General features: G+C 42.1%; 1 protein-coding gene across 5 annotated transcripts in view; it reads left to right on the forward strand.

Annotated features, from left to right (window-relative positions):
* The window catches only part of LOC134638595 (multiple C2 and transmembrane domain-containing protein 1-like), a 132,181-nt gene that overhangs the window by 84,197 nt on the left and 24,534 nt on the right, over positions 1–23,450 (forward strand). For all 5 annotated transcript variants that reach the window (XM_063489327.1, XM_063489329.1, XM_063489328.1 and 2 more), the window contains 6 exons: positions 1,517–1,619; positions 2,073–2,175; positions 2,753–2,854; positions 3,313–3,387; positions 5,585–5,704; positions 13,426–13,542. In XM_063489327.1, coding sequence (XP_063345397.1) covers positions 1,517–1,619; positions 2,073–2,175; positions 2,753–2,854; positions 3,313–3,387; positions 5,585–5,704; positions 13,426–13,542 — 620 coding nt within the window. The remainder of the gene's footprint in view (positions 1–1,516; positions 1,620–2,072; positions 2,176–2,752; positions 2,855–3,312; positions 3,388–5,584; positions 5,705–13,425; positions 13,543–23,450) is intronic.

Genomic DNA, 23,450 nt, shown 5'->3' on the forward strand with positions numbered 1-23,450 from the left:
CCACTAAATGTCCTGCCCTTGTCACAACATTTGGAGAAAATCACACTAATCGATGGCACTCACACACACACACAGATACACACACTCATTTCCTATGGCCTACAAACACAGGCGGACACACACTTTTCAGGGGCTTTGAACTCAATCTCTTTTTTATCGAGTTTTATTATGCAACAATGCTGCTTTTCAGCGTTCAGTATTCCCAATACTTTCCCTGGAAATTTGCCAGGGAGATTTTTTTTCTCGTCTTTTTACTTAATGACCCAGCCTTTTCAAGTGATAGGTTTGAAAAAAACATTCGCAGCGGCTCCCGACAGTTTTTAATAAAACATAATGATCAAAGTCAAAATTAAGAGTTTTGTTGTTTTTTTAGTTCACTGAAGGTAGGTGGGCTGGCAAGCATAGGGAGCCGGTCTCGCTGTTTTCTGTGTACAAAGAATTTGAAGTGTGAGATGTTAGTAAACAAATCGGGAATATATAGGACATTACTGGTTTTGATTATGATAGCACAGTGTGCTATTCTCAGGAGGAGGAAGCAGCTCCTTCTCGGTCTCTCTCACTTTCTCGCTACCCAGTTACATAACTGTAGTAAAGTTTTCTTGGAATTAATTAGCATTTATGAATATTCTTTATACTAAACTATATAACAATGATAAGTCTGTTTAAGTTTTAGTTTGGCACTCCTTCATTTGTGATCCTTAATTTTCAGCGTGATTCATTTTGTATAATAAATCCAAATTTGGATGTATGTTTTTACTTTTAATGACCATAAAATATTACTTGAAAACAGCTTCGCAGCTAGTCCTCAAACTTAATCAATTTCAGTTTTAATCATTTAAAAAAAATCTTTTTAAAACTGCTTTTATTCATCTCTGCATATAAAAATGCAGAAATGTTTTCTCTGTTGTTCATTCATCATATAGTTTTGACATTATATGCTTGCTTTTACTTGTGTCACAGTGCCGCTGCTCCCCTCACTGCTGTCTTCGGAGGAGCTGCGTTTCTCACGCTCCGTGACTGGCTGCCTTTATGTTCAGCTCAAAAATTCTCGGGCCTTCAGAGCACCTCGACCTCTGTGTTCTCCGCACCACCCATTTTTAAAGTCCTCTCTCGCTTTTCTCTCTCACCCTTTCCTCGCGACTGCCCAAGGCGGAGTCGTCCTGAACCTTATCTTCTAGTTGTCCATGGAGCCGGGATACTGATAGAAATGGCTTACAGCTTTTACACTGATATACTGTTGTATAATATTGGGGCTAAAAATGAAAGAATCATTTCATTACAGCTCTGATAAGTACAGGGTATTGGAACTGTCATGTGACATAAGGGAAGGATGCTACAGTATATGTCTTAACAGTATGAGGTATTTGAGATAAACAAAAGCTGTTGGAATTACTTAAGATTCTCAATTTAAGACCTCAAGCTAACCAAATTTTATCTTTTCACTAAGAAGGATGTTCTTTCCTTCTTTTTGTTCTCGTTTTATTTAATTTTGTTTTTATTTATTTTTGCTTGCCAGGTAAGAGCGACCCATTCTGTGTAGTGGAGCTGAGTAACGATCGGCTGCAGACGCACACCGTCTACAAAAACCTGAACCCAGAGTGGAACAAGGTCTTCACTTTGTGAGTGACTTTAAGAGTGCCCGTATGTCTGCACGTTCATGCATGTAGGCAAAAAAGTGACACGTATCCTTGAGTAAACAGTTTCATCAAAAAAGAAAAAAGAAATTATTATATATATATAGAAATTATTCAATTTTTCTTGTGACTTTCACCAGCTAATTTGCTACTTTAAAAATATATTCTGGACCATTTTGAGCAGTGAAAAGATCTGATCATCTCACTTCTATGTTTAGATTTATATTTTCATGAATTTTACCAGGAAATCTATTTATAGTTATTATTTTATTTAAGTCTGTTTATATTTTTTTGACAAGTAATGAGGAAATGTGAAGCATTTGTAATATCTTGTGTTTTATTATACAGTTTTTCTCTGTATTTAGTATTTTCACAAGCCTATTCGTGATGCTTCTTCAGTATGTGTACCACTGGTATTTGTCTTTGTGTATTGTCCAGTAATGTGAAGGACATCCACTCGGTACTTGAGGTCACCGTTTACGATGAGGACAGAGACAGAAGTGCAGACTTCCTGGGAAAAGTGACTATTCCTTTACTAAATGTGAGTCAAAGGCTTGTTTCTGTGTTTCTTTATTTTTCCGCCTCCCTTGGGAAACAAAAACTAAAAATGAAAATGAGATATAAAGAGCAGAGGTTATTTTTTGCAGCTTTTACTTATGACACTGTTATTATTTCGCAAAAGAGAAAGAGATGACAGGAGTGAGAAAAAATGGAAGAGAGGCTGAGACGAAAGAAGAGATTGATAGATGTGAAGAACGGAAGTTAGGGGATGAGAGACGATATGAAAATGACACTGATGGAGACACTGAACAGTGTCATTTGAAAAAAAAATGTATATATAGACAGAAGCATCTGTCTTATATTCATAAAAATAAAGCCTGTGAAGGAACTGTGTGTATAATATACCCGTGCTCTGCTGTACAGTACGATTCCCCAGGATAGTTAATTTCTGTTTGACAGAGCTGAGCTGCAGTGGGTAATGAACAGGTACTTGTCAGAGTTGCCACAGTTGTTTTGGGTTCCCTGTCAGCGCCAGCAGCTGGGGTTCAAAGGTGGCCCGGGGAGCCGATTCAGCCGGGTATTGCCAGACAGACGCCTGTCATGTCCCTCTCCCACAGATCCAAAATGGAGAACGCAAAGCCTACGCCTTGAAAAGCAAGGAGCTGACAGGGCCAACAAAAGGGGTCATCTTTCTCGAAATAGACGTGATTTTTAATGCTGTAAGTCTTTCTTTTGCTTTTTTGAGCCTCCTCCCCGATTTTCTTTTTCTATTTTGCCCCCCACCCCCTATTATCCTCTCTTGTTCTCCCCAGCATCATCCCCCTCTTCTACGCTGCTGTTGTCTTTATTCTCTTTGCCACCCCCCTTCCCTCGCTTCCCGTCTCATCCCTCGTCCCTTGTCCCTCATCCTCGTTTTGGCTTTAATTATCGAAGACTCCCTCTCAGCAGCTTTTGTTCGCCCATTCACCATCGCTGTGTGTGTCCCTTTAGCGGCCATCTTGCAGCTTTCTCTCACACTCTCTCTAGCCTCTGACATGGGGCACGCTCTATGCTTGTGCTGCCATGTTGTGCCAGTACACAGTCTGTTTAAAAAAAAAAAGAAGATCTGAAACAATCAAGACACACTGATCTCTCTCTCACCATTTGCGGTTCATGCCGCCGCTTGTGTTTATTCCAGGTGAAGGCTGGTCTCAGGACGCTGATTCCTATTGAGCAAAAGTATATCGAGGAGGAGCCTCGAGTGTCCAAGCAGGTACATCATGAGCCAAACTGTGTCTTCTACCACTCCGCCTTATTTTATCTGTGTCCACCACCGCACCCCCTATTCTGCTTAACTGTCTGAAGCAAAACCAACAACCCTGGTGAGTGGCATCTTGTAAAGCACAACAACTGTGTGGGCAAGATACAACAGGATGATTGAAGGAAAAACAGCATTTTGTTTCTCTTTTTTTTTTCTCCTCCCTTTCCTCCTCTCCCTCTTCTCTCATCTCTACCCCCTCGCATCCACTCTGAGTGGTGAATAGAAATGTCAAGCTGTCAGCTCTGGGGTGCATAAGTAGATTGGCCATCCTTATAGTTGGCCCTCTTTGCCACTGCTGCTTTGCACTTCATTGTCACGCTGCTCAGTGTGGCGGCACCACAAAGAGATGAATAGTAGGGGCTGGCCCGCATCAGACGTGTCATATGAGTGACCGTTTGGGCTCAGCAGTCAGTGTTGCACCACGCACAGCCGAGCACAGCCCTGCCTAACATAGCACAACACAGACACCAGCTCCCACACCACCCTTTTGTCAGCCCTCCATCTATTCCCTTCTTTTCCTCACTGTTTCTGCCTTTGCTTTTTCTGATGATTCCCATCTTGGCCCACTCTGAGCTTTTCTCTCAAGTGCAGAATCCTTTTTTATCTCCATTTCACCCCTGACTCGCAGAGATGACCCATGTCAGCGTCTCGCAATGATGATGTCACTGGCTGCTTTGGAGGGATTGCCCCATGAGGACTCTTTTGTGTGGTAGCAGCTCCCCTGCTGTTGCTTGCTGCTCAATGAGTAGACACACACTAAAAATAACATAAAATACACACACACACATGCTGCCTGTCATCAAAGACAAGATTTAATTCTAATTATGGTTTTTAACATAACCGATGACTTATCCACTTTCATAAGTGATCGAAAAAATAACTACAGACTGGGATTGACATAATAAAAAATGAATAATCCCTATCTGGTGTTAATAGCAAAGAAAAGTATAACATGTACATGAAGTAAACATGCTGAAGAATGTGCAAATGGATGATTTGAACTCTGAACTCGCTGATGTGGACTCAAAGTAATCATAACCATAGTTTGGCAACAAATATTGATACAGAGTGGAAAAGAGTTCAAATCAGCTAGCATCAATAAATTGAAGCCGCCGAACACATGAAAATCCTTATTGTGGTGCTGCAGACACATATTATATACCCACTTTACACACACATTAAAACACACACAATTTCCCATGGAGTTAAAGAATGCCCTGGAATATTTTTAAGTGCAAACTGAAGCGACAGTTTTTTTCCTGTGGGAGCACTTTCCCCTGTTGGTGACCTGATTGGGTGGTTGGCGTTCTTGCTGTTATGCTATTCCCTGAATGGCTGGCAACCCAGGGGGAGACAGCAGTTAGCCAGTTCTATCTCATCTCTGGCCAAATGCCTGGAGAACGCCCAGGGAGGAGAATCCAGGGACTGTTTTGGATTTTCTTTTTATTTTATTATTGTGCTAAACTTTATCACTAGGATAACAGAGTTAAACAAACACTGTGAGTTAGCTCGCAGTGGTGGCCGATCCATGCCAAAACGTATATTGCTGTTTAAGTAGAGACATCACTTCGACATCCTCAGGGTGCTCTTAAGTACTGTGATGTAATAGTGAATCCAAAGTGAGGTCAAAGATGCAACTGTCGAGCTGTATTACGACGGCTTCATTTAATTTTACAAAGACAGTACAATGAGACACTTTAGGGCTAGAAGATCGCTTATTAAGACTTAATAAGAGTATGTTGTTAATCAGCTAAGGTGCTGATTAACATAACTTGAAAAAACTTTGGGTTTTTTTGCTAAATGGTGGTAATTTCTCACCTTAACTAAATGTAAACGAGACAGAAAAGTGACCCCCTATAACAGTACGTCACCTCAAGTGTCTTATCAGCGGGACTCTGACAGCTGTGCTTAGATGGATCGTTTTGCTCCCGTTTTATTTCCAACACATCTACCTGTCACACCGAGCCTCGTTCCCCCATCTGGTTGTTTACATACTGGATATACCATTTTCACAGTGAAGCAATAAATCACGCACAGCATGTTTACAACCCCATGATCCGTTCCTCGGTTTAGCACATTTTTGACCTTTAAACCCTCACTTGCATAAACGTTTTACTTTTTGTTGTTTCCCTTTTTGTTTTTCGCCCAGTTGCTTTTGCGCAACTTCACCCGAGTTAGACGCTGCATCATGGTCCTGATCAACACGGGCTGCTACATAAACAGCTGCTTCGAATGGGACTCTCCGCAGAGGAGCATCTGTGCCTTTGTGGTATGTGCATGTCCCATCAAATACACAGTAAATGTGGCATACCACACATAAAGCTGCACATTTACAACATGACAGGTAGATTTGTGTGTGCGCGTGCGTGTGTGTAATATATGTTTATTTCTTACGTGCAGTTGCTTGATTGATGGATCGTGCTGTGTTGTTTCAGATGTAATGTAGGGAGAAATTTGTACCTAAATGTAATTGCTCCTTTCTTTTGGCACGGGAAAAATCACATAACCTGTGTCTATTGATCATTCTAAATGTATAACCATATATTTAACTGGTTGCACTTTGTGCGCGCGATAGAGACGTGCACGCACTGCTCACCGAGAATGTAGGACCATGTCTGTTAACAAAGCAAGCATCCTTCACTCATAATTTAACAGTCTAACGCAAGAGACTATTGATGTCTCAAGCACAGTCAAGCGCATCCCAGACAGACTGTTACTCTCACTCTTAGATGTCACGCTGTGATACACTGGATTAAGTTTTTTTTTCTGTTCTTGTATTAATTACACACATACACACACACCGTATACTTTATTTGGCACTATTGGCCTTGAGTCTCACTTACTAGGAATAAGTGGAGGGTTGGTGTTGCAGCTTAAACACTATTTTATTAGACCCATCAGATGTCCAAATACTGAGAAAATGCAGCTACAATCTACTGAAGGGTGACAAGCTGTTCTTGCAGACAGTAGAAATTGCAGGCTCTTTCTCTCGTCACCCACTGGCCTCGTCTTCATCCTCTCTCTCTCCCCCCTGTCATCTGTGTCTGGTATTAAAAGGTGAAGTGTAATTGGACAGCAGAGCTATCAGTAAAACGACATTCTCCTGCAGGGCAGCGAGTGGCTGCATGGAGGTTTCTACCCCAAATATGACAGAGCAGGCATTTAATCCTGTCTGGTTTAGTGTCCTGACTTAAGTAGCTACAGGACAGGTGGACCCAACTTGCCCCAGCCCTGGATCACAGAGCATCTTCAGCAGCAGACATTAGACATTAGCAGCATTTGGCTGGATGACATCAGTTTAATCTCTCCAGAGGGTGTACGTGTGTGTGCATGTGTGTGTGTGTTTGCACAGCGGGTCACAGTGTCATCACAAGACATGGGTCAGAAGAGACACGGTATTGATCAGTTAACATTTTCCTCTTTGTGTGAGTGAGCACATTTGTGTGCGAGAGCTGGTGTGTGCATGTATTTTCTCTCATGTAAGACTGAACTAGGCGGGAGTCCTTGGGTCTTATCTTTTTATAAATAAATGAATGTGTCAGACAAATAAAATGTCAAGGAATTCACCCAAAACAAGGTCACTTTAGAAATACCAATCTACATGGGGAATGGAGAGGAGAAAATATAGCCTTGGACAGCACAGCCTCTGTGTCAGCACATCCAAACAGATGTATGTGCCTTGTATAGATCCTCCCAAGTTTTTTTTTAACACAGTATGTAGTATATCCATTTCTAACAGTTCCTACTATTCAAATTCTGATTGGATTCAGGAGACGAGGAACGATCTATCTGGGCCAAGGACACAGTGTTTTATAGTTTAGAGAAATTCAGAAATTTAGGTGTCATTGTAGTCCACCCACCCATCCCCGGCTCTTTTGGGAGTCTGTTAACGTAGGAGTGAGCACTTAGCTAAAAGCATCAGAGTATTTAGGGCCTCTCCTCTACACAGGTATTCCCTCCCTCCCCTCCATTTCTTCATCCCTGTCTCATTTCTCCCTTACTTTGAGGGGCCTCTTAATCACTTCACTCATCTCTTTAAGTGGGTTTTTATGGGGGGCCATCTGGCCAAGGTGGTGCATTCATGAAGGTGTACTGCTGTGTGTGATTATGGGCATGTGTGTCTGCATACATGTGCACGTGTGTTTCTGTCTGGCTGTCTTTTTTTTTTAATCCAGATGTTAGACTTAACTTTCCAAACATGGCCATAGCTAGAGCGGTGTAGATGTTGGGCAGTTCAGCCGCTAAACTTACCAACGTGCGCACTCCTTAACTGCTAAGTGAGCCCGGGGGGGAGCAAATTTAAGCGTGCTCGTATATATTTTGTGAACGCAAGAGTACATCATTGCAGTTGTCAGACTGTGTCACTGCTCGACACTTCTTCCACAAAAACGATCAAAATTTTCTTCATGGTCTCTTACTCTCCTTCTGCCCAATTCTGAAATACCAGCCGCATGTACACATCATCCATTAGTGCCAGCTGTGTTTAGTGTGTGCATGTGTATTGTGTGTCTTGTGTGTATGTGTGAGAAATAGAGATATTGCATAGTCTCACATGCAGCTTTTCACTTTTTTCTCTCTCACGCCCACACTGTTGTCACCCACCCATCCCGACAGTGAATCAGCCACCGTGGCAGCTTTGCCTGAGGCGTTGGCACAATGGACGGGACTGGAGTTACCTCCTGTCCTGCATGATGGGTGGTGTCTGTGTATTTGTGTGTGCAAGTGTGTGTGTGTCTGTGGGTGGTGTCTCCATTCCCCGTCTCAGGGTTAAGCGTCTGCTTCCTCTCTCCACACCTGCAAGCTGAGTGTCTCTCCGTTCTATCCTTCCATGCATCCCTGTTCTTCTTTATCTCTCCCTCCCCTCGGCTTTTCCCTCCCGGAGAGTTGAGGCCATTGTCGGGCTGAGCGGTGTAGGGTTCTGTTCTCCTGCTGCTGCCAGCTCTCCCCACGGCCCCTGCAAGACAAGGCTGTTATTGCCCCAGGGACCGCAGGCCTCAGCAGCTCTTCCTCCAAACAAATTTGCTGTAACTTTATCTGCAATTGGGCCCTGAATTGGGAGCAAATAGAGGCAGCTTTGTGAAGCTCGGGGAAGGGCGAGGGCAGCGAGCTGGGGGTTGTTGGGGAGGCAGGGGAAATGATACCGGGCTCTTTTATGTCAGGCAAAGTAGGACTCTTATCAGGAAGAGAGCCCAGACAAGGGAGCTACTTCTAGAGGAAACTGGAGCACCTATCACCTGCTTTGCATTTAGATAAAAATTCACCCTGCTGAAATAAAAAAGGGGGGGGAAGCAAAGGCAGGTACAGAAGCAACTATTGGAGTGTATATGTGTGTGTGTTTGCACATGTCTGGCTGGTGGTTTGATACACAGTGCGAAGACGCTATAGTAGTCAGCAGTACACACCACTCCAGGTCTCTTTAAATTGCTCCTTTGACTCCCCTTCAAAGAACCTGTCTAACTTTTAAAAGTTTTAAAGTTAGGGAGTTCGTCTTTGCCCACAGCAAGGGACAGCTTTGAAAGATATGCTTTCACATTTCACTGTTCTCCTCATTTCCAAAATGAATGATAGTTGAAATGTAGTGGCACGACTAACAGAGAATACCAAGTCAGAGTTTAATCACCAGAGATGGAGACTCAACAGAAAATGTGAGGCCTTTTGATACGAAGTCGCGATACAGCACCCTTATTTCTAATTGGTACCCGTGGGAAGTTGTAGCATTGTGATCACAAATGGCACAGGCTTTATTGTATTGTTGTAACTGTGATGTTGCAAAATGACTGCCTTTGACACAACAGTTTTAGTGATTTTGAGCTTCCTTTTTTATTTCGAATGAACAGCATTAATTGTGCTGTGGATCAATGTTCTGCATGAGAACAGCAGGGGGCAGTCTAGCACCACTGAATGTTGTTGTAGGTCTGGTCAGAAACAGGACACAGTCTCCCTCCCTCTTGTTCCCTCGAACTTAACAGGACTTCTAGTTGCTATCTGGCAACACTTAGTGCCAGCATGGAAATTGATGTAAGAGAGATAAAGGGGAACTCTGATATCCAAACTTCAGTTTCACTCCACTGAGACAGAGCAGGGGGAAGTTAGCCTGGTGTGTGGTTAATGTAAGCCAAAGCACTGAATATTACCCTCCCACAGTGCTGCGGCAAAGAGCCGCAAGGACACGGGTTGTGTTTTGAAACAAATAAAGCAACTCTCAATGTGCCGCATTAAGTGCTTGAATAAATCATTTTGACTATCTCTTTTGTTAACATTTTTAATATAGCTTATCGTGCTTGAATATTTTAATATTAAGAGAAAGCTGTAAACATTACAGCTGGAATGAAATCTTAACTACACAGATGTGTCAAAATAATTTAAGTTCTGTTTAGTGTTTTATTTTCATTTTAGCCAAAATGTTACAAATAATACTGGCGTGATTTTTGCTTTGTTAGTTTTGTAATTGTCTTTTTTAATTACGCATCTCATTTCAGTATCAGCTCATACTCAGACGTGAAGTTAGCCCATTTCAAATTTTATCCTTTAACTATATCTAAGCTGGTTTAGCAGATTTGACAGTGGAAGTCCTGATTTCACTTTGTTTTGTGACAGGTGAATAGTTTTGTTCCTGGAAATTTATCACATTTCACTGAAGATCACTGAAGCACAAATAATGATTAGAAGAAGAGACGGACTTTTGTTTTGACTAAACGGATTTGTCGTCTAAAAGTAAATTCTTAATTTTGAATTGTTTTCAAGTTGTCACTGCTGACAGTAGTTTTGGTGACACAATCAAATATCCAACACATAAGAAAAAAAAAGATGTCCACTTATTTCAATAGGTTTGATAATTACAGAAAATATTTGTTACAGGAGAAGTAAAAACAGGGTCCAACTCACTTTTTATAACAAATAGATGTAATGTATTTATTTACATACTCGCTAAACTAAATCAGAGAGCGTTCATAATATGAGTAATACAGAAAAACATAAGCAAAGAAAGACTGTGTTCATATATTTAAAAAAAAAATTACATTACCATGAATGCAGCATTATTAAACAAAGCAAGAACGGGATGAGCATTCCTCGTGTGTAGTGTTCAGATATTCACTGTGAACCATCACCGGCCGCTACATAATGTATCTGTGGCCACAAAGGGTCATTTACAAATTATTCCCGTAGACTACATCTGGAGCCTTATCTAGCTTTTTTCCCCTTTCGATCCAACATGTTTTCGTCCTTTTTTTCCCCTTTTTTTTTCTTTTCCCTCCTCTGCTATTTTCTGGTCACTGACATCCACAGCAGGCTTCTTCCCACTCCCTATTCTCCAGGCGAAAAGCAGCGAGCGACGGGGGGTGACTGTGATCGCCCGGTCCCGGTGGAAAGGTCCAGGCACTGTAGGGCCCTATTGCTGCCCGGCCGGTGGGCACATAGACGGTGCAGGGCCGGCCGCTGCTGAGCCGGGGTGTCCGGTTTCTCTAGCTGCCAGTCAAAACTTCACCCTCAGCCACCTTAACCACCTGGAAGAGGAATAAAGGCAGATGACAGGTTAAATAGCCTCTGACAAATAGAGAAAAGAGCAGGAATTTGTTTCTTTTTTTGAAAAAGAAGATTTCAATGCTTAAGTACAAACATTCGGACAGTAAAGTACAAGTTAATTTTCTGCTGTGTGATGACAATGTGAGTGAAAAGACTACCACACAGCAAAGATATTTAAAATGCATTGTTCTGTATTCCTACTGTAAGTGGTATTTATAGTAGAGTATGGAACAGAGCGTGTGAAGACGTTTATAAGTATGCAGTTATTAATAGCTTCTACTAGAATAGTTTCAAAGAAATGTGCTCCTCTGTTTGTTCAATTGAAGTCAACTTTCTGCACCTCTGTTGCACATTTTTGTAGTTAGAAATTGTCGGAGTGTTTATCTCTGTTGCAGATCATACAGATTTGTAAATTACAGTAATTTGGAGCAGATGGATAATTTTAGAATAGTTATATTTTGTAGGGAAAACGTGCGCAATGGTGTGTTATTGTGTTTGTCTATACGCAAGTTTCTGCTGTCGAGCTTTTTCACGATCCTAACAGCGTTTTCTGATGAGTGAAGGGAAATTGTTGTGTTGCTTATTAGTATACAAATATGAATTATTAAAGAGTTTCTTTCCAGTTCTCCTACACAGCTGTATCAGAGAGAGACTCTGCGTATGTAACAAAGTAAGTTGAGCCTGAGAGAGACGGAGAAAGACTGCGATCCTTTGGGGAGATTTGCCTGTTTCACCAAGGCCATTCAGGTTTTATTTGAAGAAGAAATTTTGCTGTGAGCATTATGCAAATGTACTGGACATTTCTAATGTTTAATTTATGTCTTATTTTTTTTCTTCTGTTTTTTTGCTTTGTGGATTCAGCGTCTGTTAGTTAATTTTACATGGAGTTATAATTCCGCTCTAAAGTTTGGATACGAGCCTTTCGAACTTTTCCATGAAGTTGGAAAAGTTGAGGATAAAAATTTAATTTGTAAACATGGTTTTATTGCGAGGGACTTTTTCCAGCGATACTCACACACATGTGTTTTTGTCCGTTGTGACGTAGCAGTCGAGTGTGTCTGTGTTTTTTAATGTTTGACTGGCTTTACTACAATAACAACAGCCTGGAATGCACTATGGTGCCGAGATCTTGAACCTCTCATTCACATTAACCCTATATTACACACATACAAAGGCAGAAATTAAGCAGTGTCATTGTTGATAATTGAGCCTCCTCTCACTCTTGCCGGTGTTTGCACAACCAAACAGGATAAGTCAGAATTGGTAGACAGACATTATATGAGCTTTATACAGTATTAATCTCAATTTCATCACTTTTAAAAGTTTCTCATCAACACTGATTGTTAAACAAGGTTGTCTTTCCATACACAGACTAATTAATTTCAAATCTGCTGTGCCCATATTTGAAATAATGGATTACTCGTACTTGAATTCAGTGAATATGTTTCACAGCGAAAGATTAAGCGTTAGGCATGGTTTGCATTTTCGGCATTTGTTATAATTGCTGCAGTTTTTTTTATTATCAGTCGCGACAAATCTCTGTATACTTGAACGTGATATTATTCGATAAGATAAATATGCTTTCACTCTATTTATTTCTGACAGATTTTGTTTCCTGAAAAACGCCCCGTCTCAACCTTTCATTTACAATCGACAATGCTTTCTCACAGTCTACGCAATGCTGCCAGAAAACATCAGCCTTCCATGATTAGCAATTTTACTTTCCCACACGTATCTTCAACCACCGCAGTAATCTGTTGTCAGAGGCTAAAGAGTCCTGCCAAAACCAGAATACAAGGTTTTAGGAAAGGTTAATTTTCAGATGGTACTTTTCTTGTTTGGTGATGAGAGGGGAGGTATAGAGGTTATGGTTTTGGCAGATGGGTGCAGAGGAGGTTAGAGATAGGGCGAACGACTCTTTTGGGCCAAGAGAGAGGGTATTGGGTCTTGGAGTGACAGGGTTAGGGACTCGGGTTGTGGGGTGTGCGGGGGTCATCTGCTGGAGTTTGGGGTTGAGTATAGAAGGGTCAGCTTTGACGTGCTGCGGCTGAAACGGTACATGACCTCAGACTCTGAGATGATTGGCATGGACGATAGAGGCTCTGACGGCTCATGCTTACCCCCCTCACCGTCCACCTCCTCCTCAACTTTGAGACCCAGAAAAATGAACCCTTAAGGGGTCATGGCGGTTTCACCCTCAGCTCACTGAGACCAGGCCTACTCCTTTGTTAAAGCAAAGACTCATTTAATAGTTTTTACTGCATGGAGTTTATGATTCTGCATATGAATGTGTGTTGTTTTTTGAGTCACACATATGGCACATGTGGCCAGCTTAGATTCTCGGGAGTTTGTCTCATGAACGCCCGTATGGCATCTTGAATATATACATTTTTAGCCCGCATTGATCTCTCGGATTTCTTTTTGCTTTTCTTTCACGAGCAGTTTTCACGTTGTGTCTTTCAACAGCTTTTTGTCGTCGTCGTTTGGAACTTTGAGCTCTACATGATTCCTCTGGCGTTGCTTCTGCCCTTGGCCTGGAACTACATCCTTATTGCGTCGGGGAAGGACACCAGGCAAGATGTGGTGAGTAACCCCATCGCTTCTTGATATCCCTCCGCCTTTCTTTCCTTTCACTGTAAAAGCCCATATCCACATACAGTGCAGGTTAAATTCAACCACAGCTGTTTTGGACATTGATTTACTGCATTAATCATGCGATGATACATTTCCAGACATATTAAAAACAGTAGATATTTGGGACGTGACATTTTGACTGCTGCTGAGCATTGATGTACAGATAAGTGACAAATAAAGGGTTGCAGTTTCCTGTAGAAATGTAGAATATACTTTCAGATTGAACTGCACGCCGCAAACTTTGAACAGATTTTGAATTTCACATGTGAAAACTCTTTGCTGATTTTTTTTCTTTTTCTTAATAAAAATCTCTGTCTGCCGCATGAGGTGCTGCATTCTCAGTGCAATCTCACATTTCTCACTTTGCCTTCTTTGAGGCAAAGAAAAGGGAGAAATAATAGGCTGTCACCTTGAGCAATGTTACGCCACTTACCTGGTAGTATATTTATTTAATTCATTTATTTTTTATCTCTTATACCAATTAAGTGATGTCAAAGCAATGTCATGGAGAAACAGACATGTTTTAATCATGGCCAGGCACATTTGGAGAGTAGAGAGTGAAAACGAGAGAGCGAGCTGGACTATGGCATGAGCGTGAACAATGAAGTGATTAATTTTAATAAGTGCCTTTTTCTCACTTGGAAATAACCAGTTAACAGACTTCCGATTTCCTTGCAGTCTTTTGCCTTCTATATGTGTATATTTATCTCTTCATAGGGATTCTATGGGTTAGATTGGATTGGATTTGGAAGAGGTATTAAATTCAGTCATCATAATGAACCAAATCTAATAGCTGTGTGTCATTGCAATATTACAGAATTAAATGTGAACTCTACATAGCATATAGCGCAGATTTATTGTTTCGTCTCAAGAGCTAATCTTCTCTATTCATAAGCTTCCATTTCCATATTTGTTCATTTAAAAACATGGCATTAAAATTAGCAAAATGATCCTTGTGTTTCTTGACAATAAACTGGCAGTTATACTCCAGTTTTTGGTTCATGTTTAAAAATCATATTTTCACTGCATGCGCTCAAGTGAAGAATTAAAGATTTACTATTGTAGGTAAGTTCACAGACAACATAAATCATTTGTGAAGAACACAGACTTTAATTTTAGAGACACTTTTCTCACCTGTAGATGGCGACATTGCTTGCAAAAAAAAAAAAGAAGAACCACACATGCCTTAAGACAAAACCTGGCATGATTATGTGTCTCTCTACCTGCTGCTTGTATTTATCCAGACCTAATGATATTCTTTTTCTGTGTACTTCCTAAGTAAAATGAGGTAACAATGGTTGCACATCCCCATAATGTGGCACTCAATTCACATTCCAATAAGTGCATGTAACTCCCACTTCATGTGGAATTGCTTTTCTCTCTTGAAAGGGACTATTGTGTCTCAAGTACCTCAGGACTTGGTTGAAACCTTAAGACATGTTCATACTCTTGATTCTCATGTGGCAAGCGCCTTTAAGTATGACAACACTAGTCTGCCCAGTTCTACTTAAAGGTCTTACGAGCAAAGACAAAAGATGTCAGATGTTAAAACTCAGTGTTTTAACATCTGGTGCTGTCTTAGTATTTTATTATTATTGTTATTATATCCTATCCAAAAATCTCCTTTTGGAGATTTACCTGGTCAAGAAACCTGGCCAGCAGATAAAATTTAGGATCTATCTGCTTCATTTTCAAAGTAGCATTTCCACACTTGATCGTGATCTTCTGTATTTACAGCATAAATGCAGACCACATAATTTGACTGACTTCAGCTGGGCTTGTTGGGATGAAAGCAGGGCGCCTTAAAATATTTCCCGCCAACTAAGAACCATTTTCATTTGAGTTTAATGTCTTGAGGCTTGTCATGTAACTACTCTACTGGATTTATATGCCAAGGGTTAGACCAGACCAGGGAGTGGTTTTGCCTCTGAAGCTTGCTTTAATATCGTCGTCTTCAGAGTGTCGTTGAGACTGGAGAGTGTTTGGTTGAATTCAAAGGATCATCAGGATCATCAAGAACGGGGTCTTTTAAGACACGAGAGCACCGCCTTTAACTTTGGTATCTGACCTTCTTCAGTTAAATGTCTTTACTGTCTAATATGAGCAGCATTTGGCAATAGCTTTAACTGAGTGTGTAGTGTAACTCTTACAGTTTGACAGTCTTGATATGTGTGGGTAGGAGTGTCGATGATGGCGCTGGCTTAAGGAGTTTTTGAGGAGGCTGGTGGTGAGATAGTTAGAGGCAAAGACACACTAAAAGATTGTGGGATAGCACTAAGGTAAATGTGCTCTAGGTCCGTATGCAGGTGCATCCATAATGCATGAATACTAAATATTGTGTGTGTATGTCTGATGTTAATTAGTATATTCCCTTTATTCCTAGGTTATAACAAATAAATGTGAAGGACTGCAGTGTACACTCATATACATTTACACAAGTCATTCCAGGTGTGTGTTTGCATGGTACGAACGCGAGTGTAGAAGCGTTAATCTATGTGTGCAGATACAGATAAAAGTTGTCTGTGTGTTTGAATCTGCTGTGAGTCTTTGCAGTGATGCATCTGATGAAAGTTGAAATCGTCAAAGATTGGCTCTATTAATGCCTCTTTCTTGCTGCTGTGGCAGCTGTGCACAGGTGACACAAAGAAAATTCTCTGGCGATCACTGCCCCGCTTGTGTTTCTGTTGCTGTCTCACTGCCTTCGGGTTAGTGAACGCGCAGGACCGTCTCTCCTTGCTTCATTATCAGCTCTGTGCCTCATCCACTCCTGATATTAATATCTCATCTCAAATAAGTCTAAAAGCAAAAGTAAGGTACAATAGAAGCATTTGTCATTTTGCTGAAATGCTGTACACGTAGACAAACGCACACATACACTCGAATACGCACATTTAGACACAAGTATCCCTCGAGTCCTGTCCCTGTTTGTTTTCAGACAGTTTTCCCCCGGTGCAGGGGGTGGGGGTGAGGAGGAGGGTGAGGGGGTCTCGTGGATTCCTCTTCCGAATCTTTATCAAGCTGAAGTCATGGACGACTCACTGTTTCCCTCTTGCACTTGGCAGAGACACTGAAAAGAATAGAAAAGAAAACAGGGGGAAAGGCTTTCTAATTACTTTAAACAACACACCAAATTAAAGCATTGTGCTGAGCTGAGCAAGGGTCAGCATCCGGAGCGCTGCGGTTTTCCAGCAGTCTGGGGTGAGGGTAATGCCAAAGGAATCTCTGCTGAACTCACTCTGAAGGTTGAGAGAGAGAAACAGAGACGGTGAGAGAGAATGAGAGAAAACAGGAAAAAAAAAAGTCCACACTTGAGTACAGACTTCCTAATGAACTGGCCTTGCTTCATCTGACGGGTTCAGCGTGCTTACCCTTCGACGCTTTTACACCACAACCACAACCCGTATCCCTGTCTATAGCGAATAAACAAACACAGTGTTCTTTACATGCTGTATTTCACCACTCAGGGTCACTGACTGTTGTGCGGTTACATGCTGCTTTGCAAACAGATCCCGGATCAGCTGCTTCTTAGCCTAGCCCCAACCTTGACCGGTACCTGCTAAGCAGTCAGAGCGTCCTTAAGAACAGCGATTAAAGGAGGCACAGCACCAGTAAGGTCCCCGACCTCCTTTCTTATCATGTAGCACTCTGACCCGTGAATGCTGACTCTCCAGCACCGTTGGCTGACCTGTATGTCATGGTGCAATGTGCTCCCTTGCTCTCTGAGCAAACAAGAGGACCCTTTTATGTTTTTGAATATATGCTGAATATATGAGGATGATGCTCCTTTTATTTGTGCATTCAAATGTATTATTAAGAAAGACTCCTACTTTTTTTTCTGCTTCTCCGTTTGCATCGCAATGAGATGACCTCTCCATCTCACGCTTGTTTGGATACCTGGGACAATTTGGAGGTTACATCTGTCCTCACACTGGGCTTTGGTCAAGCAGAGGACCGGCTGCTCTGCTGGACGAGAGAGATGGCTGCTAGATACATGTGCACGCATGTCATAGCAGCGAGTCGTATTCTTGCGTGTGCCTGCTTGCATGAATAGATGATGGGCACCGAGATTAACAAGCAGGGACACATCCCAAAAGAAATCTTTCCTTGCCGTTCTCTTGGCCCAGAAAAGCCCTTACCAGATGTTATGAAGGTGTTAATTTCAGTGCTGGCTGTCGGAGAGGATACATATGGAACACGGTGATGTCTCTTTCTACCACAGGATGACGGGCAATTAGGCCTCGTCACACTGGAGCACCATCCTCTTTATCCCATGCTTCAGACCATTACATTGATTCACCCAATGGATCCACCAAACCATTACGGAAGAGAAGACCTTAATGGCCTGAAGATACTTCACACTTACATACACGCCTCCTGTGGCACGATAGCTGACTATGATAAGTCCGCTCTCACCACATGGTGAGTTGAATCATTCTCACAGAGCTTAGTTATTGAGGTCACAAGGATCTACTAATACTAGTTTAATATTTACTTTTCTCTGCTGTGTGTGACAGCAGCGTATTGTTCGTTAGTGTAAATAAAATCTGGTTTATTTCCAGTCAGAATTGTCACATGTTATTTGAACACTGTATCATTTTTAGAGCGAGTCTTCATTGCGATTTCTATCTGTTCTATTTTCTCCTTGATTTTGCATCTCAAAACAACTTTGCTCGCAACACTGTGCCTTGACATCTGCCCTCATTAAGAGCCACGCGCAACGCAGGTGGAGTAGAAGTAAATATTAGGAAAAGCTGGAAGGAAAAGAGAATGCGCTGCCTATTATACCTCAACTCCTCCAGGAAGTCACACCATTTTTTGCTCATAAAACTGTAACTCTGGAAAGACAAGGGGAATGAGAAAAGGAGATGGAGTGGGAGCAGGAGACAGAAAAAGACAGGGAGGCATTCAGAGAGATGGAGGCAGAGGAAAGCAGCGGTGGATGGCAGGCACTCCTCAGTGTGGAGTCAGACATGGCAGTTGGTGACAGGTGACAAAATCAAAAGGTCATGTCACTTTTAACTGGGAGCGCCTGTGCCCCGCTGATTTCCCCCGTGCCGCCCCGGCATCGCCGTGCTCATCTCTGCTGCTCTCGCTGCCTCTCTGTCTCTGCTAAACTGGCAGATAGGATGGCAGGCTGGCAGGCAGAAAGACAGGCAGCGGGCATAGTTTGAAGCGGGACGGGAGCATCGGGAGCATCAGGGATGCCACTGCAAAATCCTCCCATCCTTTTCATCATATTGCCACCCCCCTCTCCCATCCCACTCCATTTGTCTAACTCCCTTCATCACACTGAACCTTTGTAACTGTCTGTGCTCTTTGCTAACAACACCAGCAGTTCAGGGTGTCTGTCTCAGTGCCTGTTGGTGTTGTTGTTGTTATTTTGTCTTTATAGCATACCCACCCATAGCTCTTTGTTAGTGTTTTTGGTTTAAACCTGGAGCTTAAGTCTACAGATGTATGCGTTTCTGCCATACAAGACATATAGTATGTTACTTGCTCTAGAACTCGTTAGCACAATTGAATATGAAGAACAATGAGAAAAGCTAGACTTTTTATATCTGAGAAAGACAAATAATGCTGGTGGAGCTGCTTAATCTCTGGCTGAACACTTGGTGATTTGTCAGTAGCTAAATAGGAAAGGAAGAAGTAGCTGGTGAGTTTGAAATGTCACAAAACAAGCCCAAAAACTCAATATCTTCCAGCGCTCACGAAATTTGGTGTTGCTTTCATGAATATGGAGCTGCCCTTCTCACCCCCACCACCAGCTCCGGTAGCACCCCAGCCTCACCCCTATCTAGCCCCCTGCTGGGTGAGCCCTGGCTTGGGCAGTGCAGATGGAAGGGCCCCCCTCTGAGGGCCACGGCTCTGACAGCTTGTGAAGGGCCCGCGTGGGTCAGCCAGGCTCAGCCTTATCAGCCGCGAAGCTCTTCCCCCAGTCTGCAGAAACTGTGGTGTAGGCAATATGTGCACACATACACATGCACTCATGGACAGTGCATACCAAGCAGGGCCTTGAGATCCCCCAGCCAGCCACTCAGCCAAACCTCAGCAGCTGGAGAGGTTAAAACCCCCTCACGTATCAAAGAGGAAAAGCAGCAGGAGGAAGGAGGGAGGGATAGAGGAATGGGAGAAAAAAAGACGGAAAAAGTATATCTTCATGTTCGCTGGCGATGTCTGCCTCGGCGTCAATTCCCCACGCGGCTGTCATTGGGAAGGTGAGGAGAGGAAATAGTGGAACTCCGTACGGCCAGCAGGAGAGAGAGAAGGCCGAGTTGAGAGGCAGTTTTCAGGGGAAAGGTGAAAATGATGTAGCTGCTAGTTTAGTAGTAGAATTTTACTTTTCCCCTATGGAGTGTTTGTGTGCGCTTGTTTCATTGATTCAGACAGGTTCTGTCCATTTTTTTTATTCCTGCAAAACCAGGAGGATGGTGGATCATTGACTTGTGAAGTAATATTTGAAATACTTTGTGCGCAGTGCCTCAGTCGATATGAATATTTAGCTGATTAGTCTTGTATACATTTACCATGTTTCTGTCTTTCCAGTGACCTTAGGTAAATCCTTGATTTGGCCCTTTTCTTTTATGTGAGCATACTCATAATTGTCTTACCTTCTCCTATGATTTAACTTATGATCATATTTACTATCAAATTCGCCATAATGCCACAGAGCTGTGTATCCAGCAAGCAGAAGATCACAGTAATAATCCGTCTGACCCTGAGAATATGCTCTCTGTCCTTGAAAACACACTAGGGGTGCTGTTGCACCGCTGATGTTGTGCAAGAAGCTTCTCATAACTGTTCTTGAAAAACTTTTAGATGTTTACCTGCACAGCTAATAGAAAGAGTCCCCTCCAGCAAGAAAGATCAGATCTTAATGCTCCTAATAACTCTTTCTTGTTTTGTTTTTTTTTAAGTGCAGGCACCTAAACTGTGCATTTCGCAGGCAACCATATATGCACCAAGAATCGAAAGTTTGGTCTTGTGATGCTAAAGTTCCATATTTTTAGCAATCATGTATCAGTTACCAGTTATGTTAAAGTGATGGCACCACAGTTTTCTAGCCACCAAAATGAGGACATAATACACCACTTTTGTGATATGGTTTGGCCTCAAAGATGACTTATCCCCATAATTTAAACCTCCACATAAAAAGCAGTAGTGTACTTGTTTTCAGATTAAGTAGACGATGCACTGTTGGTTTTAACTCACAGCTGTTTTAATTTGCAGCTGGTATTTTTGCCTTGATGCAAAATACAGTAAAAGAAGCAAAAAATAATTCAGATAAAGCGCGTCGAGCATGCAGAGCATTTTTTGGAAAGGGAATGCAGCAGCAAATTAATTCTTGCAAATTAGCTCTTCGCGTTTAAGCAAAGACCAAACAGATGCATTCATACATCCAAAGCCATTCGAACTCTCAATGTCATTGTGCTCGCTTGCATTCTTTGCGTGTATTTCATATTATCGCATCTATGTATGTATTTATGGGGCACAATGTAATCTGTAAGAGTAGCCTGCATCATCCCTGTATCATTTGAATGGGTCTGAATATGTTAATCCCCACCTCTGTAGATACTGAATTGACTGGAGCAGCTCTGCAGGCAATGTGAGCCCTGCGCGATCCTGTCGACAGCAAGGCTTTGATGCTGCCGTGCTGTAATGATAGTAATTCAAACAACATGATAATGGGGGGGATAAGCAGACAAATGATATCATACACCAAACAGGTCTTAGAAAGAGGAAAGAATGAGACAAATAGAGGGAGAGGTAGAGTGATACAGAGAACGAAAGAGGGATGTTTGGAATTCATTGGCTGCACTGAGGTAATTTATATCCTCCCGTACTGAGACAGTAGCTTCAGTGCACGCATTTAGCCATGGCAATCTTCAGGGCAGATGACATGTTCCGTGTCTTTTTATTTATTAATTTTACACTGTGTCTCATTGCAGGAAACATGACTTCTCTCTGTAACCAGCGGCAATAGAAGGGAGAGAGCAGAGCGGAGAGCAGAGGGAGACAAACGACTCTATCATTCTCTCTGTCTCTCTAGGTCATGCTTCTCCACCTAGCTCATGCTCATTTCTTTGTTTAAAGTTTGGAGCATGTGCCAGGCATGCCCTGCTAATGCCTCTGTGTGGAAGATTCCATTATATTTCTATTTTGGCATGGATGAAAGGATTTGGAGGGAACCATGATGTCTTTATAAACAGTTATAGTTCATTTGTTTAGAGATGCCAGAAGGCTTTCATTTTTACAGTATCTCATCTACATCTTTTCCCTTGACTGAGCACGAGAATTCCCTCTTCGGTATTTGTATAGTGTAGCGCTGGATGTGCTCAGTGTCAATAAAGAGACTGTCAAATGTGAACAGTCGAGCTTATTTGTCTAGACATGGGAGAGTTTCATTGAGCTGGGAATGGCCAGTTGTTACACAGTCAGACAGTTAAAATGAGGAGTTTCACACATACATGCACAGCACTTTGCCCTAGCGATTCACTTATATTGATAGAACAAGGACGCGCACACACGCACACGCAGTACCCTCTCGACTCCGCTGTTCTGACTGAACTCGTCTTTGTTTGTGTGGGAAGCTGCATTTACATAAGAGGCTTATGTCAGCCGCCACATAGTTTCCCCCCGTATTCCAATGAAAAACAAAAAGGACAAAAGCTATTGTCTTGTTAAGTAATGATTTTTGGATTTCTCCAAACTAGTTTGCACTGTTCTGGATTTGCTGGGGGGGGGTTGCGGTAATGTCGGGGATGGGTGAAGGTTTTCGAGGGGGTAGGGGCTGGTAACGCTATCAAACAATGAGAGCAGATCAAATCTGAGGTTGACAGCTGTAGGGCTTATGATACAGCTGTTTGTTTATGTAAATTGTGGGCAACTATATGATTTGTCATATGATTAGCTGTGATGTGTCATTGATAGAGGGTGGATAAGATGCAGCTGTGATGGTTTTCACTTTGGTGGTATCAAGACACAGCCAAAAACCAAGGTGTGAACCAAGGTGTTCAGGGATGAACTTCTATGGATATACGTGTGATTATTGCCTTGCTTTCACATACAGTGAGAGGTCTCTATGTGATTCCAGTGTGTCTTAAATAATTGTTTAAAATGTGTGCCACTTATTTTGTCCAGTACCCTTTATGTTTGCTGTTGTGAATTTAGACCGAATGTGAGCAAGTGTCGTAAATCATGCCATTTTTCTTTGTGTTCTACAGTATGTCTTGTGGTTTCTCGGGGCTTCAGAGTCAGGTCGGCTCCAGTTGTGGACCACTGAAGCAAATAGTTGCTGTTCTTTGTGACTTGGTCTCTGCGCTTCAGGCTTTTCTTCTTTCTTCTCTTACGGAGCGTCACACTCTGTGAGGAAGAAAAAAAAAAGCATAGAGAGGTGAATGTATATAAACCAGTGGTGGAGGTGCAGAGGTTAAGGAGGTCAGAAGAAGAGGAGTTCTGCTGTCTTCTCCCTTTGAACAGTATAAGTCTTACATGCTTTTGTGCAATGCCGTTTGACTGCTTGAATAGACTTTAATCCTCAGCCCGTGGAAATTCAAAGCCAGAGCGTTTGCTTGCATTTCCAGAAGTGTCAACATATTTGAACAACAGAATGTTTCTAAAATTAAATTCTAATTGAGAACCATTCTGAAGCTTATGACATATTAGCACTCACAAATCCAATAGTTGTGCTTTCTGCATGTCTTCCATACTCATTAACAAACTCTTGCCAGACATAAGCAGAACCAATCAGCTTTAATATGCCTCTTTGGATGTTCTGATGATGTTAACCCTCTGTTATCTAATGTTTATCTGCACTATAGCTGTTGCATAAACATTTTATTTCTCCTTCTCGTTTTTCT

This window comes from Pelmatolapia mariae, linkage group LG12, assembly GCF_036321145.2.
Source record: "Pelmatolapia mariae isolate MD_Pm_ZW linkage group LG12, Pm_UMD_F_2, whole genome shotgun sequence".
NCBI lineage: Eukaryota > Metazoa > Chordata > Actinopteri > Cichliformes > Cichlidae > Pelmatolapia > Pelmatolapia mariae.